This window comes from Puntigrus tetrazona, chromosome 10 (assembly GCF_018831695.1).
Source record: "Puntigrus tetrazona isolate hp1 chromosome 10, ASM1883169v1, whole genome shotgun sequence".
NCBI classification, from domain to species: domain Eukaryota; kingdom Metazoa; phylum Chordata; class Actinopteri; order Cypriniformes; family Cyprinidae; genus Puntigrus; species Puntigrus tetrazona.
In genome coordinates, this window is record NC_056708.1 from 3,529,768 (window position 1) to 3,551,511 (window position 21,744).

At 35.4% G+C, this 21,744-nt stretch overlaps 1 protein-coding gene across 1 annotated transcript in view; it reads left to right on the top strand.

The window, feature by feature from the left end:
• The window catches only part of LOC122352579 (A-kinase anchor protein 2), a 71,752-nt gene that overhangs the window by 33,022 nt on the left and 16,986 nt on the right, over window positions 1-21,744 (top strand). The window contains 1 exon segment of the mRNA XM_043250031.1: window positions 2,136-2,218. Coding sequence (XP_043105966.1) covers window positions 2,136-2,218 — 83 coding nt within the window.

The window sequence follows — 21,744 nt, forward strand, 5'->3', positions numbered from 1 at the left end:
TATATATATATATACACATTTATACGTTTTTATATATATACGTTTTTATAAATAACATTTAATCTCCATTAGCTACACGCTTACAGTGAATCTCTATGTGTGCTTTATTATGCTACGTTAGAGCAATGCTTCCTAGGTAATAAAATGAGATCAGTATAAATATATATGAATTATTAAATTGACAAAAGCATCATTTTTCATTCAGAACAAAATCAATTTAAGACCAACCTTTCATAATTGCAATTTTCTGAGCTCATGGGTACAAACCTTCGTTAAAGATGTTCAAAATAACGATTTAATGTGTTATTAGTCAGAGAAGCCTCCAAGAATAAAAACAGCACAGCTGCACCAGGTCTTATCATCCACTCCTCATTTACATAAACCATTCCGGTGACAAATGCCTTATCTACAAGATTCTTCTTTTTTTTTTTTTTTTAAAAAATGGAAACAGTTGTCTCGAAGCAACACAGTGAAACACAGTGCTATTAACACATGAAGTATGAGATATGACCTTTAAAAACACAGTTATTTAGAAGTTATTAAGATATTTAGATGTTTAGAGCCTATAACTTTTGTCAGAGTGGCAAAGCTGGATTTCAAAATTGAGCCATTGTGGGAAATTACTCTCATGTGCGAAGCATACAAGCAAGGCAAGGTTTATAGAAACCGCAGGACTTTGTCTGAAACAAAGCGCAACTTCACTGCTCAAGACAAACCAGGGACTCATACAGCAACAAAAGTTTACAAACAGCTGCACTAGAAATAGATGCTGGAGAAAAGAAACGTAAAAATTTATATTATATGATATGTACCTTTTACACTTATACAAAAGTGATCATTTGCAATTGCTACCTAATTTATTTTTTACCATTTTAGATTAGATTTTATAACTACATACATTTTTTGTTGTTATTATTTTGTCATTAGTCTTTTTTTGTTTATTAATTAAATTAATTTTTTTTTTTCATAAAACAATTCTTTTTATTTTTTTAGATGTTATTTTGTTCAGTGCAGAAAACATATAACACAAAATTGTATGTAATGAATAAGAAACACGCCATTAAACTTACCAGCTGCAGGGAATAATATCAACAGGGTAATGGGCAGATCTGCCTGTAATAAACTCTCTGACCTGATTGCAAACAGGCTTTGAGAGAGCGTACTAGAACTCACATTGGGAACATGCTGACGAAATCTATCAAACACCGTTCACAGCTATTTTTAAGAGCTCCTCCGTTAGGCAGTCTGTTTTACTCTCACATATAGCAATAAAGGGATAGTTCACAAAAAAACTAACATTAAGTTGCCCTTGTGTCACTCCATAAGATCTGTAAGAACTGAATCTATCTAAACAAGCCTGAATCATGTAAAGAGACCATTTGTATTTATATGATTTGGATAAACCTGCTTTATTGATATTAATTCGCTTTGGTTACCTGTAATTATTTTAATTTGCGTTTCTGAGATTTCCCTTAACGTTAGTAAGTAAATGATGACCGAATTTTCATTTTGGATAAACTATCCTTTTAAAAATAAAGCGCAGATGTACAACCAATGATGCCAGGAATGTAATATGTAATTAAATAGAAGTTGTGCGTGTGTGTGTGTGTGTGTGTGTGTGTGTGTGTGCATGCATGAGGTAGGTACGCGGTGAGACAGCACAGCATATTTAGCATTTCAAACCCACCACAGTATCTTAACCTTTGACCCTAAGGCTGTGTGGGCTTCTATTATAAACACAGCACCGCAGACCTTACATCCTCCTCTTTAAATACCTCATCTGGCACAAATAATAACCTCAAATTACTTCTGTTACACACAAATAACCATAATAGCACATTTGCCATTAGAAAAGCGATGAGATATTATGGTTATGTGGTTACGTGTCATCTTTAGTACAGTATCAACAAAGTCACGTCCAAATTTACATCCGATTTTTCTTGAAATGACTACACGTTATAACAAGTTATTGCTGGGTGGACGACATTACTGTGAAGTGCAGCTTTCTGTTGATACCTTGGCATGATTCCAGGCGGTAGGCGTGCAGTAAATATATATATTAATCCAGAATCGCAACGGTTTGATTGTTTGTGGTTATGATAACTTTAGTGATTGGTTTGGTGATGTTGTTGCAGGCGGAGAGAAGGCACGTTCAGTGCTGCTGACGCCAGAGAACGGATTGTATCCTGCAGCCATGGCACGAGCCGCTGACCCTCTGGTAAGACTACGGCGATCAGTTTCACAGGGCCACCTGTATTGCATTATATTTCAATATGTCTGAGACGGTTTATGTGGACTAAAACCTTCCATCGCTAGTGACAGGAAACAGTAATGAAACGTCATTTCAATGCATTACATAGTACATAGTAGGATGCCAGCGGGTTTGTTTCCTACCTTATTAATCGGCTTTATTTATAACTTCAGGGCACTGTTAAATTTATTACCGAGACGTTATGTGGGTACGTATGTAAGCTGGAAAATCGGTTCTTGCATAATAACAGTATTGTGTGTCTCTACATGAAATTATAGCATTTTGAAGAATCGCTTGTTTTCTGGGAGCAGTCGAGAGATTATGAAAAATGCATGAACTTTATGAATTGCGTAATAATGATCAGCGACTCCAAGGCCACCTTTGGTAAAGACAATATTCAGCGACTCTCACCACTGGTACATCTGTTATTGATTTATATATTTATTAAGACACATACTTCCAGCACTTTCAAGTAGGAATACATAAATCAGTATAAGTATAATGCGCATTCTTTCATTTGAAGTTATATCACTGAATGTTAAACTGAATGTTCATTCATTCATTTATTCATCAAATTTGACTTGGACATGTTTTTGTCAAGTTTTGCTAATAATTAGTGTTAATTGTGATTAAACAGCATCCAAAATAAAGCATTTAAATAAAGCGTTTAAATAATATATGTATAAGAAATGTACACAGTCCATATTTATTATGTATATATTAATAGAGTATATATTTATATGTTTAGAAAAGTTACATTTATTGTACATGTACATGTTACATGTATTTAAATTAATTTTAATTAATTGCATTAATAGCATTTATATTACATATATTTAATAAGTAAACATTACTTATTTTCTAAAAAATATAGCCCGGCACTATACATGGACATTTATTTTTATTTCTATATATCCTGTATAAGAAAGCCTACCGAGCCTGACGCCACGCCCACTATATATATATATATATATATATATGTATGTATGTATTTTTTTCGTTTGGCAGCATAAGCCATTGCTTAAAGTAATTTTATTGCGTTACTGTATTATTTTAATTTACGAGTCTTTGATATATCGCTAAGATATGGACTGTTTTGATTGTCCAGACATGCATGATGAAGACATTCTTCGGATGCCTTGAAGCATTTTAACGTCTCCTCTAATGAGTCCGCAGCGGGACATTGTAGCGCGACTTAATTGTTCTAGAGAATGTGCAAAAAAAAAATGTCCTGGGCTTTCAATATTTCACTGTTGACCCCCTGCGTTTTTGTTTGCCGGAGTGGAAACAAAGGCAGGATGGGGGCCAGATTGAATAGGCGAGCTGTAACCCGAGCGAAGCGCTCGACTCATTGTGATCGGTTCCTGATTGCACTAGAACGAGAGAGAAACGTCCACGCAGCTCCAGTGCTGCTCTGCTCATTCATTATTCAGCGGGAGCGTGCTGAGCGCGAGAGAAAGAGAGAGACGGTAGAGAGAGAGAGAGAGAGAGACGCGCAGACAGAGATCAGACAACAGCACAAGCGCCCGATGCGTTAAAGCGCTCAATGTCAAAGTTGCTGCAGCATCCGAGAGCGATGCACTGACGCATTTATATCGCACTGACTGCTCCGTATCACAACACCGGCACAGTGACGGTTTCACCTTACGATCTACAGCTGAGGGACCGATAGACACTTGATGCTGTTCACTGATGAGAGGTAACCTTCCGTTTTATATCGTTAGAAACATCCTAACAAGATACAGATAGACGTCATGGAGCTTGTGCATCTTTTGTCTGAATGTCAATGTGAAAGAGGCAACTGCGGTGGTTCCGGGGTCGTGCCTTGCAGCGTTTCACTGCACGAGTCCCGGTGCAGGTGACCTCTTCTTTTAATCGCATGCAGGGTTGCGCCTGGTGTACCGTAGAGGCGAATAGCAAGATAAAAAGTACTGGCGTGACGGCTGGAAAATTCGTGCATTCTTGTTCAAAGAGCACAGAAAGTTGTGCGTGCCAAATAAGATCTGTATTGCATTGGCAGTGCATCAGGATGCATGGCAGACCGTATCTGAGACGATGCTAACAGATCGACGGGACTGTATTGATTGTAATGACGCTGAAATGTCATTTGAAGGATTCTCACAAATGCATGCTTATTATCTAATCGTTATTGGTAATAGTTTTTCTCTGAATTGGCCCCAAGGGGATTTTTATAAAAATCTGCTCATGTTGTGGATGGAATACAAAGTGAAGTGGGGAGAAGCAGGTCGTATGCAAATTCTTATTTGGTCAGCATTCCTGAGGCACTGTGATCCATGAGCAAAGCTTAAAGTGCGCCACAGGCTCACTAACATTTGTTTCTTCGTTCTATCATTCTATCACTTGCTCAGCAATTAAAACAGCTGATTAAAAGAGCTCGGTCTCATAAAAATGTGTATAAATAGCAGTTTTGTTGTATTTTGCATGCTATTTATACAGAGAAATTGGCATTGGTCTACATACGAGCCATATGTGTTTGACACATATATTAATACACAGTTTTTCGCATGTTTATGACACTCACTTTGTTGGCATGATATGCATTTTGGCGTACATACACCAACTGTATTGGGTAACCCGTACCACTCCAGTCCTTCTGTTAACATCTGGAGAAGCTGTGTGTTTAATAAAAAAATGTATCACCAGATATTTGCAATTTTGTTGCTAAAATACGAGCCCTTTATCCATAGTAATGCTTTCTTCGTTGAAAAAGAGGTCTGGTCTGCATCAGGAGAGACATCTGCACAAACACGCAGCTTTAGGATCATTGTGATGGATTATTGTGGACTCTCATTCTGACGGCACCCATTCACGGCAAAAGATAATCATAATTCATAATCATAAGCCCATCTATCAAACTGAGCATGTTAATGGCGCTAACTACATTTTGCATAGATGGTTTGTAAAAAGAAAGCCTGGAGGATCTGTAGCTGTAGCTGAAAGGTTGAAAATAGGGACTGACACAGATTTAAGATGCAAAGATCAAAGATACAGAAGTTGAGGGTGCAGGCAAGGATCCAGATGCAGTTTATGTACATCATTAGACCAAGTCCAAAACCGGAACTCAGAAACTAGGGTAAAAGTAAACGGTATGGAAGCATCTAACAGAGAATAGTTAGAAACTGCCAGCAGCACTAGGAAAACACTAGTACAGCAAGCAATAGTCAAAAACGTGACCCTGGACCACAAAACCAGTCATAAGTAAAACAGGTATATTTTTAGTAATATACTTTATGTTTATTATGGAACGCAAAAGTTTTGTGAGAGAACGCAAAAGATTTGAAAAACATTTTTTCCACCCACCCTACATTTTTTTCTCCACCATGTCCCTAAAGGCACTCTGCAGGTTTTGTGGTCACGTATGCAGATATTATAACAGTAAATCGTTTAATTGTTAATTGGTGTAGGTTTACACTAAAACTATTTTCACTCAATAATTGCTAGTAAATTCAAAGGACAAATTACCACATTTTCAGTGTATATCCAGCTACTAACTTTGGCAAACTGAAGACAAATTTGGGTTATTTTTAAGCTGTCCTTGTTACTGTGTAATTATACAGACTTGTATTAATTAACTACTGTACATGTTGTTATGGTTATTTGCATGTAATTATGCATAATTTATTGTTATTATAATAGTAAGTTAATGTAACATGTATCAAGGACATTTTAAATGTATTGGATGTTATTTCTACCGGTTAACTACTGGCACTTAACTATTTTCCCCTAAAGCTGGAACTATTGATTGAAAGTGACTTTCTCTTTGAACAATCACACCAGGACAACTCGCTCACTAATTATGAATGGGGACAGAGGAAAGAAACACTCCTTTAACCCCTTCTTCGAAGATGAGGTTAGATAAATATGGCCTCTGAAAACCCATATCCTGAAACATTTATCCAGCCATCACTGGAAACAGGCCTAATGTTTGCAAAATTCCAACTAAACATAAAAAATATGAAAGCTGTGGGTGGCAGGATTCAGGAAAAAATAGTTCTTTGAAATTGCGCAATAGTGTTAGCTCGGTATCCGTTCTCAAACTGTGATCTCGTGAAACTGTATCGCTTTTGTGACCGTACGAAGATAATCTGTGTTCAAAACAAAACTCAAAGATGTCATCATTACCCAGACGCTACAGAGCGCCTCCCTCTTGGTTTGGCTACAGATTACACAACTACCGTCCACGCCAGTGTTTACTACGAATTATCCATCCATATCCTGTTGCTTGTAAATGATACAGGAATACAGCTATCTGCACAAATTCATCAACAGGTGAACTGGTGTTGTGTTCTGACATTATATCTTAATGGGAAGTAGAAAGCATGTTAGCGGCTTGGCGATTTCCCTGCTGTGTAATGGAAGCGTTGTCGGATAGATGTGAGCCGAGGGGTATCATTTACTCCATGGTTAGAAACCAGGACAGTTGAACCCATGGGGTATATTCCACTTTGTTGTCCCTGTTGTCCATTGAAGTCTATGGACCTGAATTACATTGTGTATGTAGCTTTTACTCAAAGTCCTAGAGGTGGACTGGAGCCAGCTGATGGTCAGCTGTGTCTGCTGCATTTTTTCTCTCAATTTCCAGGAAAGGGGTGTCATTGTTTTGAGATACTTTTGGTTCTTTCTTTTGCTCTTGTTGCTCATTGTCTTTGGCTATTGAGCAACACAATATCTGTCCTAGAAAAGCATCCACCCTTTTATTATCAGAGTAAACACTTTCAAAATGATAAGAATTCTGATCTTTTTCTCAGTGATTGTTTTCCCGAACCAGAGCGAATTCCACTTGTCGTCTTGTCGCGTACACCCTTTTATGATTCGATATGATATTTTAAAATAGTTTAAAATAGTGACGTCAAATGGAGGGTTGGGTAACGTTTGGGGTTTTTTCGATACGGGTGACAAATCGATACTTTTAAAATGGTTCGGGTGCCTAAATGGCAAAAAAAATAGATGAATTGACCATTAGCACTATAAACACATGATGTTCATTGTATTCATACGTGACATCAGAGGGCGTCCATACACAGAAAATCCATATATCCATAGTAGCTAAACTCATAGCATTCTTAGAAGTAAACTTACTAGAAAAGTTACTAGAAGTAAATTTAAAATTGGCATTATATTAAGGCCGTTGCTACTTTTTGTCTCTGTGGGACACTATACTCTTGTTTACATTTCCAGCAGCCGCAACCATAACTTACTATTGTGTGTATCGGGCAAGCAAATGATTAGGCCGCCTCCTGGTGATGCCTGGGATTGCTTTTGTCATGACAGTTACTATTGATGTAAATAATAAAAAGAATAAATTCATCTTTGATAGCAAAACAAATAGTTTGACTTCGTTTTACATCTCCTACACGTCATATGCCATCGACTGGGACTCTCCAGTTAGTACAAAAACGTATTCCAATTTTTTACAACTTATTAGTATTCCATTTGGGACGATACTTAATACGATTGAGTGCATAATGCATAAGTGCATAGTACATAGTGCATCATCTGGGACACAGCTATAAACGTACAGAATTAGCCCCCGGAAAGAATATGTTGTTATATTGTTACTCTTATTTTACATGCAAGTATAACCAAAATTTGAAGTAAAGTAATGTGCGAGTTAAATCGATGGATTAATTTATATGATTCTAATAATTAATTTATATATACACATGACAAATATACAAGTACACACACATATTATACAAAGAAAAAAAAAAAGTACGCAGTTATCTTTTGATAGCACTGGTTTAAAATCATTTGATGTGTCCAAAAAAATAATAATAATTATTTGATCTGTGCTTTTTTAGATAGAAATATGAATTTTTTTTGTTAAAAAAAATAAGAAATTTAGGTTCAGATTTACATTTATTCATAGATTCGCATAGTGTAATACAAAAAAATCTCCTACTTATTTTAATAATAGTGGGGATTAGCAATATTGTTTACCTTTGTGGTAGTATTTGCCCTTAATTTTTGATGGCTTATAAGTCATTACAGTAGTTGTATTACATTTATGTGAATCAAGGTCCAATTCTCGTTATTGTTAAACCATTAACTATGACTTTTGTCTCAATAAACTCCTGATATGCTGCTTATTAATAGTTAGTATGGTAGATGTTTAGATATTGGGTAGGATTAGGGATGTAGAATATACTCATACAGACTGTGTGCTTTATAAGTAATAAAAAGATGTTAATAATATCCATGTTAATAAGCCTTTAGTTCACAGTGAGATTTGTGAGATAATAAGCATTTACTTCATAGCGAGATTTGGTCTCTAAAAACGTTATTTTACTGAGAAGTAAGAAAACACACCATATAAATGTTAAACAATACTATACTAAAGGTCTCTGTCCTCATTTGTTGAATTCAGCCAACTATTCAGCCAACAAGATAATCAGTCTTTATATATATATATATATATATATATATATATATATATATATATATATATATATATATATATATATATAAGATACTTTATGAATCTCTGTAAACGTATAACCAGGCGTTCATGTTTTGCACCTTAACATTCCTGTAGGCTGTTGATAACTTTGAGGAATTGTTATTGATTAGTGAGGAATTTAGCATTGCATACCTCCATAATCTTTTCCATCCAGAAAGATGAGAAGCTACAATACTGGAATGTTGTAGATGTGACTGGAGTACTTTAAATGATGATGCAGAGAACCTGGAAATAGCTTCTGACTTTGTGTTGGAACTTCCCCTCCCATCTAGTCTCCCATAATACTATGCAAATACCACAAACAATCACACAGTATTTCACGCAATCTAAGTGAAGTTTTCCAACAGCCTCTTTTTTCAATAGGGTCCAGATTTTTTAAAGACATATGTGACCCACCCTGGACCACAAAAGCAGTCACAAATGAAACGTTTTTGAAAGCTGAAAGCTGAATAAGGTTTTTATTGATGGACGGTTTGTTGGGACTGGACAATATTTGCCACAAATGCGACCGTTTGAAAATCAAAGAGTATATACTGAGAAAAGGTATTTTCAAGCTTTCGAGTTATCCAAAAGTTTGATATGTGTGCAGTAGGAAATTTACAAAATATCTTCATAAAACATGCTCTTTACTATTGATTTTTGGCAAACAAGAACTTTGACCCATTTAGCTATAAATATACCCAAGCGAATTCACTTTCTCAAGTATTCATAGTTATTATTAGTCACAAATATGTCAAGTTTGACATCAGTCAGTCTTTTTTTATATATAATATTTATTGTATTATTCTGCTCAAAAGTTTGCATACCTCTTGCAGACTATGCAGTTACCTGAAAAGAAAAAGGGCAGGTAAATGGTGACACGTAAAATAAAACATAATTAAAAAGACCAAATATCTGCAAAGCTGAATGTGGATTCAACATAACGAATAGATTGGCAGTGGAGGTAATGAAGGCCCAGGACGTATTCACACAGTCTAAATAAAGCAGGGTAATCAGGAGCTGGAAATAGGATTGTGGGATGCGCTGATTATCTGTCTGTCGCATGTTACGCTCGCACAAGAACCAGTAACGCTATTTATTTCTCACAGCATCTGCATGAGAGAGCGTTGGTGTTCGGTGTGGTGAAGGCAGCCTGGGGCAGACGGCAGCAAATTGAGTTTGCCATGCTGTCGCTGGCCGCTGACGCTGATGAAAGCTGGGTCACTGTTAGGAGTTACGTTAGGAGTCAATAAGCGAGGGTGACGCTCACGCAAACGGGATTAATCTATATGTGCAACCGTTTTGACCAGATCATGTCTAAGGCTGTCGCTTTGGGAATTTAAAGGCATTACAGGTAAGGGTCGCATTCATTTAGGATTCATTTAGGTTCCATAGATGGTTATACAGTTTGTTGATTAGGAGGACGTTTTTAGGGCATCTAACTTCCGTTACTTCCGTTACAGTTATAAATGCTTGAAGGTTATTGCTTTAGTTAGCAAACTATCAAACAAAATGGTGCCTGGTAATATTAATGGTTATACTTTAAGCCTCTATGTATTTATTTTTTGTTTTATTGCATTAATTATAGCTTGCAATGCACTTTATAAAGCATTGTTTCTCGTGAATAATTGTAAACAGAGTTGTGATAAATTATCTATTTATTTTTACACCATATGCTTTAAAATGCACGACAAACAACCCTTCAAATATTATAATACACGTTACATTTTTGAAAAGATTTAATGCATTGCAACGCACCTAACAGATACCTTTATAATCCATTTTGCATAAAGGCTACTGTATTAATGATTAATGCTAAAACATATTAATGCTAAAACTTTGAACTAGTGTCATGATTAATGATATGGTTTAAGATGTAATGTTTTATGCATAAATCGTTAAGCTTATATAAACAGGACCACTCAAACACAATACTGTAATAAGCACAGTGCATAAGAATATTAGACAAATAAAATAAATTGTCTGTTTACATTTTATTAGTATTTATTATTGGTTTAAATATTACAATATTATCCTGCTTTGCTAGAATATTTCAGTTGCTTTATCATTTTTTCTTGGTTGCTTTTGCACTATGGATTTCAGTTTTCTGTGAAGGAGTGCAGAATGAGAATATGCAGCTCTCAGTTGTAAACCACCAAAAAAACAAAATAAAGCGTATGGTGTGTATATTGTTGATTGCATGTGTTTAAATGAATTCACCTGTGCAAACAGATGAGTGAAAGATTGAAATCATGCTGGACAGATCAGCGCCTCTCATCGGGGCACTTTCATTCACACCTGCCGTCCAGATCAGAGCGAAACTCATCATCAGCTGCTATTAGGGCTCTGATCAAAACCATAGCAACAGACGAGTGCCATGTAATGAGTGAAAGGGGAGAGGTGCAGTGCATTGTGGGAAAAGAAGCTAATCTCCATTAGTTAGCATCAAAATTAAGCCTTCTGTCAATGTCCCACGACAAGCATAATAACTGCTAACAAACAGAGTACGTGGCGTTGAAATATCTCATCTTTGTCTTTGTTTGACTTAGATTTGTATCACAGAGTGCCTCTTAAACAACTGGCTCCATATTTAGAAGTTAATTAATAACACTTTTCATGATCCAGTCAAGTTCAGCCCTGCATTTGTTTCTACCCGAATATGCTTTCATTTGAATATACATTAGATTTTAAAAGCAAAGCAGGCATTTCATGTTGATTTTAAAGGGGGGTTGTGCTAGGAGCGCGCCTCATGCTGAATGCAGCACATAAAACAGGCCAAAAGCCCCAAATGTGTACTAATAAGAAACCTTGCGACCCTCAGTGAAGCTGATTCCAGTGTGCATAGTGGAAAATATACGTGTGGTTTGTGTTTGTTTTGCATCTATACTGCCTCTTAACACAGCTGTTTTACATAGGCTTTGCACATTAACTGGCAGTATTACGTTTGATTGCGCTGCAGTGTGTGATGTCTTTAAGATACTGATTCTGAGGGATTCTGAGCCGGGTTGCATCTTTAGAATCTCATGCACAGAGTCTTTCTTTTCATCTCTCCCCAGCATTCAGCCTTTTGTTGAGCTGCCTGTTTATAAAGAGAGCGAGCGAGCGAGACCCATGTTGCCATGACTGTTGCCAGCGTAGAGTCCATCTTAGTGTGTTTCCCAGTTAAATCAACAAATCGACAAGAAATACTGCCGGCATGGTTTCATTTTGGATGATATTTTCAGCTTTTTTGGTAGGTGGATTGTTTTTATTTTTTAAATACTCATATAAAGAAACATTTTTAATGCACGTCTGTAGCCAGTTAGAATGGCACAGGCTTCTGGCTCTTTTGAGATGCAATGTTTTGTTGTTTTGATTGATTTTATTTAGAAACTGTATACTGTTTAAGGAAACTGATGTTTTAGTAGATTAGATTAATTACAGAACTACAGGACGGTTGTAAGTTAAAAAGCTGATAATTAAATCCTAAAATAACAAATTAAATAAATATTATAAAACAATAATGAATTAAATTCTAAAAACAAAACCTGTAAACTAAAAAAATTATAAAAATTAAAACAATCAAAATAAAAAAATACAAATGTGTTTATCTGGATGTCACGTGACCTTTAAGGTGACTGATCAGAGAACAGTGAACAAGCAAATTTGCTTTTAAATTATAAAAATATTACTTTATAATCCCAAGGGGTACTTCAAGGTAATAGTTTAGTGCAAAGGCCATTTAAAAACAAAAATTAATTCTGATTCGTAAAACCTAGAGAGCTCCTTTGGCTCTAGAGTGTGCATCTTAGGCAACTTCCTTTACCTGAAATGGTATCTATTTATTGATAAGGATTAGGGTTCCTTGTTCTCCTCACAATTGATTTCAGTAGAGGTGGTGTTAGCATGTTGCTAAACACCCTGATACTAGAATAAGCAGTACACACTAAAATTTGAGGTCAGACTTTAGTTTGGGAACCAGTTCTCAATATTAACTAACTATCAACAAAGACTTCAACAAAGTCCTAATTTCCTGTGAATTAATAGTTAGCAAGTTTGTTGTTAAGTTTAAACAGGATCTAAAATATGGCGATGTAGAATAAGACTACCTGGTCTCATGGCATAAATGTACCTTGGAGCACTTTTTAGCGAGACATAAAATACGTACCAACAAGTACATATGACTGCAATTAGAGATGACACTAGAGGCAGTAAAACTCTGACACCTTTCATTCCGTTTCACACAAATTTGCAGAGTTTCGATTAACAAAGTGGGTTAAATCTGGGTTTGCCTTATCCTTGAAGCACAGCTGCAATACTTCTGCAAAAAAATCTGCCCCCCATAAAATAAATGAACAAGAAATCATTTGAAGCAGTCGGAAAGCCCAGGGACTGTGGAGAGTATAATATTGAATTACTTTTATGGATAAATCGGTGAGATTAGACTAACCATACTTTCAGATAGTTAGGAATGCAAAGGCTGCATTAACAGCAAATAAATGGATTAAGGAAAACTTTCAGTTTAGTTTCGGTGGCCTGGAGATATGAACTGTATACTTAAAATATTACCACAAGAAAAATATGCTACTTCTAGGCTTTACATAAGCCCGGGAGCTGATAAAACATCTTCATAAGTCTCAATTTATTTTGCACAAGAAAGAAAATCTGAGCAGCACATGACATTTAGTAATGCCCACAACCAGGACATAATAACCACAACGCTGTCTGAATCATCTAATGACCGGAAATATAAATATATAAAAAACTATAAATAACTCCATCCAATTAGGGCATTTAAAGTTTTATCTTATTATGATGATTGTTTGCAATGAGCTGATCTGATACTGCGCTCAATCAGCAGCAGATATAAGCATTAAGAGAAATTATGCGTGGAGGAAACCAAAAATGACCTGGAAAACCTATTCAGCAAACATCTGGGTTAAGAACAACATTATCCAAATCCTCTTCTCTGAAAGAAGCCAAAGAGCTATTAACAAGTCAAGCCAAAGCACTTTAAATGTAACGGCACGAATATGGCGCTTTTTCCTCTGGCCCTTGATTGAGTTGTTCAGGTTTTGTCCTTGGAGTAGGTTTTTCCTGTCTGGCTTGACCTCTCACATTGTGCTGAAAGCACAAACAAATCAGCTGCTTCCTCCCGGCAAAGTTTGTCATGGAGTTAAAAGACAGATGGCTTCAGTAATGCCTGAGGAATAGCTGGAAAATGAGAAAATTTCTGCAGCTGCACTGCACAGTATTTTTTTTTTTAAACAAAAGTGTGCGCGGTAGGGAACTGTGTACCGAATATGAAATGTTGAGTGTTGTGGGGAAATCATTCCTGTTGATAGCCAGCTAGCTTGGGGAGAGAGGCCCGTAATTAGATGAAACTGAAAGGACTTTTGCAGTTAGATTCCTGGAAAAAGACAGAAAGTGTGTCAGCTTCTCTGCGTGAATCTGGGTCGCATTTGGCAAGGACAAGTCGACTGGTGCACCACAGACATACAGAACGATCTCTGCTGCCAGTCAGATACGCCAGAGGAATCAACTGTCCTGATCTTTCACGGTGCATCATTGCACGGATGCATTAATGAGCTCCTTTCTTAAGAAAACAGCTTCTGATCAGGCTTACAAGAATCCACAGTTCAGAATGACCGACATGTTGGCAGGAACCCAGCATTGGCTGTTGATCTTCAGGGTGTGATATATTTAACTGTGAAGAACTAGCAATAGAGAAATTATGAGACGTTTTGGCCTATTATTTAGTGGAGGATTAAATGGACTGTTAAAATTCTTACATCTTAATTGAAGAGACTGTTGGAAATAAAACCCATTTGACTTCATAATTTACCAAATATTTACTTATTGTCAACAGAATGTTCATAAGGCACCATCAAAATAAAGTGTTACCAAAGAAATGTAACCCTTTTAACTAGTTGCTTATTAGCATACCTTATATTAACACATTGGCTGTTTATTACTGATACATCATATATTCTGCATGAACATATTCTACATCCCTAATCCAACCCAATACTTAAACTTAACAACTACCTTACTAAGTATTAATAAGCAGAAAATTAGGAGTTAAATGAACTATTATCATTAAGCATCGCAAATATAAAAATATGTGATATATACAAATATTTGAGGATGCACTGATTAAGAAATGCCATTTGTCACCAGGAATGTCACTGTTAAACATTATTATTTCAAAAATGTCAACTGATGGTTTCAACACAACCATATAGACCTGTCTTTACCTATAAGGAAAATAAATGAGATCTTTACTTGCACACTGTTCCACGCTACTGATTGCATTGTTAAAAGGGATGTCCCCTGATCACAAGGATTGAGATGCTGTTATTGTAAAGCTTTGCTATGGGTTATGTCTTGCTTTGGATTTGATTGACAGGCTGATGTTTTGACAATGTGCGCTTCATGCTTTCTAACCACATCTCTACGTCTTTTTTTTCCTTCGTGTTGCAATTACCGTAAATTCTGGACTATAAACCTAAATAGATCCTTTCCTAACCTGTATTTTAACACGGCAGCAACTTTGCTGATTAAAACGGGACAGAACCAAGAGAAAATAACCGGTATTTACAGTATTTATCTTCATTTCTCCTGTGTGTGAAATCACGTTACCTTAACCATCTTCGCTGAAACCCACGAAGTCGTCTTCTTCAGTGTCGGAGTTGAACAAACTCAGCAGCGCTTCGTCACATCTGTCTCCGTCAGTCTCGCTTTCCGTGTCGTATCTGCTGTCATATACCGACTTATATCTGCTAAAGAGGAACTAGCGTATTCTTCTTGAACTAGCGTATTTTTCTTGAACTAGCGTATTCTTCTTTGCATTTATTTTGTCTTAGTTTTGATTCTAATTCCGGTTAGAGCGCCCCTAGCGGTGGTAAAAAAATCTGCAGAATAGCCGCACCTTTGTATGAGCCGCATGGTTCAAAACCTATGAAAAAAGTAGCGGCTTATAGTCCAGAATTTACGGTAATCAGCTTTTTGTGCATATAGAATATGAGAAGTTTACGTCAGTAGTCCCATGTTCTACTAATGTTTTTATACAGTATGTGACAAAAATATACATAGAGAGAGAGTACACACACAAACACATACCTTTACTCACAGCACAACTATTAATTTTAATTATCAATTAATTTTAATAACTTCAATGCACATGAATTGTGCACAAAACAGTAGAAATATGCAAGTATCGGATCAGTAGATATTCAATATCGGATCAGATATTTACGATCGGATCTGGACATCTCTAATCTTTATCATTATTATATTATTTGGAATGATGAGCACTGATTAATGCACTGATTAATTTTGTACAATAAAGCTTGGAAAATATATACTAAATATTACAATTGGACGTAATATGATTACAAACGGACGTAATTTAACCTAGTTTAGCTCTGTTCAGTAAAGCAGTGCTGTAACTCCATCAAGAATGGCATTAATGACTTTCTGTGGTTCTGTTCAAAAGTTCCTGAATGAAGAGCACTTTGACTCACATAATTGGCGTTTTATTCTTTGTTATTGCATTGTCCTTCATTTTGAGAGAGTTATCGAGGGCACTTATACAACGGCTTCAAGAGCAAATAGAGAGAAGAAAATGACTGCTCTCACCTATCAAACAGGAGAGCCATATAATTGGTTCTGATGCTAAGCTCATTTTCAGATGAAAAGCCCTCGGGGATGACTTTGCTTGGATAGGCACTGCTGAAAATGGCAGCAGAGAGGAATGTTACTCCCTGTGCCGTGGCTTCCGTTTATATTTATTTTTTCCAAATGAACTTTGAGGAGGTCTCTGGGCCATAATTAAAGAGGAGTAAGCATCTAATGAAGGAATGCTGGAGCACTGATTGCTGTTTTATTGTGTAGTCTAGTGAATCGAGGAAGCGTTGCAAGTATGTTGAAGTACACCGCACCTTGGCAGGTTCTCTGCCTCACTTTGGAAAAAAGCCCAAAGGTAAGACCTTATTATTTTAGAGCTTAACATGCACTTGGCACTGACCCTCCACAATTTTGTGGTCTACGACGTTTTTTTGAGGAGCAAGGATCATGTGAGGGTTGTCTGATTCTTGAGACGATTGCAAATGAGTTCAGCTGTGAAGTGATGAGGAAGCTTTTTGACATTTAGAACAATTTTACATTAAATAAGTAAAGAAAAGTGTAAATAGCTTGTTACAAAACTGAACAAACTTGTCCTAGCTTTATTGTACTGTTAAATCTTTTGTACAATGCTGCCTAGTATCTTTGTTTTATCTGGAAAGCGACATTTTTCAATGCATTCAAGTACAATTGATGAACAAAACATGAAATGATGTTAATTTTGTATGACTCTTGTCTATTTTAGTTGAGATCACAGTAACATTTAGACATATAATGGAGTTGAAAATGCAGCTTAGCTGCTTCTTTTTCCGGTGAACTTCTTCGTAATACAAAGCAGGGTTTACCACAGCACAGCTCTGCCTGCAACCTGGATGCCAAATTTAGAGTAGAAGATGTGTTCTATTTCTCTTCTCCCGCTGGGCTTGGAAAGCAGGTTAACCAAGAGTTTGAGGGCCACGCTAGAAATGCCATGTTAGGAGTTCACTCTAACATTAGCAATATTGAGCTGTATATAACAAGTATCAGTTAATATTTGAATTTACTAATTATTTTGTTATTTACAAAAAGTGTTATTCTGAATGTAATCTAATTTGTATTAAATTGAGCTTCTAAATGCTATATTCTTCTAAGGTGTATAGGTTTTTTGGTCCAATAAGCAATATCTGAATTTCTTGTCATCCAGTCTTTTTTAACCATAACACATTCTGTTAAATTAGATGATTTAGAAATTGAATGATATTAAAAAATATAGCTGAAATATATAAGTATAATCAGCATAGCAATGGTAAGTAAAGCCATGTTTTCTAATAATATTTTCAAGGGGCTTAGTATATACAGTATGATAAGAACAGCAGAGGGCCTAAAACAGATCCTTGTGGCACTCCATACTATATTGACGTTATCTACACCAACTTAACGCAACATTTGCAGAAGTAATTCATTTTAAACTGTTATTTTCCTGTTACTCTGAAGTATCTGTATTTTGTAAAGTACTATATCAATTAAAAAATAAAATAAATCAATTCGACATTATGTATATAACGTATAAAGCTTTTCTTCTGCTTAAATGTGCATTAGCTAAACCACGCTGAAAATTATTTTAGCCTGATTTGAAACACAAACATTTTTTGAGATTTCGCTTGCAGATGTGATGCTTGTTTAGTAGCCGTTATCACAGCCTGAATGTATTTTACTTACTTAACAAAGTTTGGTGTGGTTGAGAAGATCTTAAAATACAATTAGTAGTATTGGCCTGTCACTAATAGGTTGGTTTTAAGTCAATTATGCTCTCTTGACCTTTATTTCATGATGTCTGGACAAGCCTGTGAGGTGTATAAGTGTCAGTGTACTGACATCCACTGAGTAATGGACATAAGCCGTTAAGCCACTGTAATTCGGCTTTCACTAACTGGGGTTGGTGCCATTTTTAATGGTCCTTAAGCCAGGTTAATTTCAGGACAGTGAGCTGTGTTCCAACCAGCTCTACTAGTTGTAAGTGCTAAGGCTAATTGAAACAATGCTACAATGAGTTGTACAAAACAGTATTTTGATTGGACTTTGCTGTCGAGACCATCCTTGTTTTCATTTAGGGTGTCGATGTTTCCCATTTTACCCTTGGGCCTGGCTGACAATCTCCAGATGACCCTCTTCCAAATGTCTTCCAGTAGATTAGAGGTCATATTTTAGGCAGGGCGGTGACAGGGTGTTAAGCACAATGTCCTGAGTTCGTCCTCCTTGTCTCTAAATACACGATTTTCTTGGGTTCGGCTTCTCTGAAAGCTGAATTAATTTTGTCCTTTCTTCAAGAGGTTTCTGTTGTATTTGTGCGTTTTTCCGCAAATAACACTGTAATGCTTTCAGACTTGAATAAAGTAGACAGTATTTACCTAAGCATAAAGTGTTCACGATCTTCAGTGTCTTCCTCTCTCTCTCATCTGGCTTTGAGCTTCTCACTTTGGAAGCGTGTTTCTCTTCAAAAGCGAAAACAAAATGGCTGCGTGAAACAAAAACTGAGCTTGATGTTCTTTTTTAGGCATTTAGAGTGATTTGGTATTGAAGTATTCAAGACTTTTGCTATTTTGTGCTATTTTTGCTTTTACTGTATATAGAATTTATATAGATTTTTCTTTGTTTACTGTGATTGCAACATATTCAAAATAAGGAGAAAGTCTATTTTCACGTTACATTTTATTTTTCGGTGAACCTTGTTTTGTTTTGTTTTTTTATATTTTATATTAGCCTCACATGTACTTAGCCAGTGTTGAGAAGTAAATAAGTTAATAATGTATTTCATAGTGGTGTAGACTTTTATCTCATCATTTTAATTTAGTTTCCCATATTTTCAACTTTTTATGTAATAATTATGATTTATGATGTATATCATAATTTTGATATTTTATTAGGTCTGTCAAACGATTAATCGCGATTAATCGCATCCAAAAACAATTTGTTCATAAACTATATGTGTACTGTATTTATTTATTGTGTATATAAAAATATACACATACAGTATATATTTTTTAATATTTACATGTATATTAATATATTTTATATATAGCATGTTTTTCTCAAATATATTCATGCATGTGTTTGTATTTATATATAATAAAGGTATTATAAAGGTACACATTACGTGCTTGTATATTATATAGTGAGTTGATTAATCTACTACTTTTTATATGTCAATTTTGACTTGGTTTCAAATAGTATTTTTATATTTTTGTGACTTTCAACTTTTTAGTTATGCCATATGCCTTACTTCAACATTTAGCTTTTCATGAATCTAACTTTGTCGGCTTTTGTCATTTCGACGTTTCATCTCAAATTTGGCCTAGCATCATATACTTTTTAGATTTTTATGTCAATTTCAACTTTTCTGTTATAAATAATGTTTATAGTAATAATGTTAACTTTTGTATCAGAATTTTGACTTCTTATTTCGGTAAAATTTTCTTTACTTTTCAAGTATCTCATAACGTTTACTCTCTCAGAGAATCATATTATTTTGACTTCTTATGTCACATTTTCAACTTTTCAAATTTTAGCGCCAATATGCCTATCTTAGAATCTTGATTTTTTTGTAAATTTTTACTTTTTTATTACAAACATAACTTGGTAGTTATACTTTTTTAAGTCACAATTAAAAGAAATTGGCTTCCATAAAACAATTTTTCCAGAAGGTAGCTTTACTGCAGCTTCAAATTATGCAAAGCTTAAAAGCACGACACAAAATACAGTTTGGCAGTAACCTCCCCAACACTACACGCAGCGCTCTGCGTTATTATTATTCTTGATCCACAATGACACACGGACTGTGGGAGGAAGGAGCTCTCTAGCAGAGGATGACACACCCCAGCCCACTGCTACCAACATCCTCCATTAAAACGCAACCGTTCCTTACAGACAGCTTCCAAGAAATTCTTTTTAAAAGTTTAAAGATATGTGAAGTGATTATATGCACGAAGGAAACGAACTGCAAAACATCAGACGCTATTCAAACGCCAGTAAAACCTCTTTATCATTGAGGCGTCTGTTGTTTCTGGGTTGAGATGAAGGTTATACTGCAGTCTTTGTGTATCTCTGAACAGGAGCGAGCATGTGGTGATATTATTAGCGCATAGTCTCTTTAGCAGCCTTGCATATGACTGAGTGGCATTCAATTCTCACAGCAATCTCGCCCGGATCTCTTTTGCTCTTATCTGTATTTCTATTGTAGTCCCATTTTAAAGGCACTTGTTGGCACAAGGACGTTATAGTGTTACTACAGCGCAATCTCGCCAGGATTTCGTCAGGGACGCACTGTACTAACTTCTATTTTGAGATTTCAGTGAAAACAATAACTAGACATCTATTTAATCACTTACCCATAAATTCACAATGTGTGCTACATGACTTGATAAGACGTAGAAATAGCACACCCTAGCTTTTGTGAGTTCATTTGGCTGATTAAATGCTGAGAAAGCGAACACACATTCAATCATTTTGCTTGATTACTATGATTAAGAATTATTTGCGAGAATTTGTAGTTGACACACATGCGATTTAAATACTTAGGATCTTATTAATTGCATTTTTCTGAAGTACTCAGTAAAGCACTTTATGCACATTACACTTTTATTTTGCCATGGAAATTCATTTTTGGATTGTTGTTATACATTTTGCTGTTCAGACCGTTATTTTACTTTTAGAAGTACAGTGTTTTAAGTTAATGTTTTAAGTTAGTTTACATTTTTACTGCAGCAGCTATGGTAAAATAAACATACATTGATGTTGTTTCTATTGAAACGTGTATGTCATGTATTTATTTTTTAATTTTATTAAAAAAGACCACTTTTAAGTCTACTTAAAAATATTAAGACTCCTGGTCATGAAAATAAGTTTTTAAAGAAGCATGGAAAATTTCAGTCATAGAGTATTTACTTTTTTTCGTACTTATTTGATTTCAAACAAATGTTTATTTTCATTTAGTAATATTAATTTAGCTTTGGAATAGTTCTGTCAAAAATGTATCGCAATTAATAACATCCAAAGCAAATGTTTTGTGTACATAATATATGTGTTTGTATATTATATTTTAAATATATGCATATATGCATGTAAATATTTTCAAAATATACACTATATGTCAGTGTGTATTTATATATGCATAATAAATATACACGACAAAGATATATTGTGTACACAAAAGCTTTTAATTTTTGATTGCGATTAATCACGATCTATGACACCACTACTTTAGAAATTAAATCATAGCATATATTCAGTAGCATATTTTCGCTGTGTTGTAGTGAAATTCCAAAACTTGTAAACTTATCTAATATGAGTAAGAGAATCCAGTCAGGGAGGCATTTTTGAGTCAGCAGTGAATAATGTTCCACCCAGAGAACTGATTCCCACCCAGCCGTGCTACCTTCCCTTGTAAGGTGTC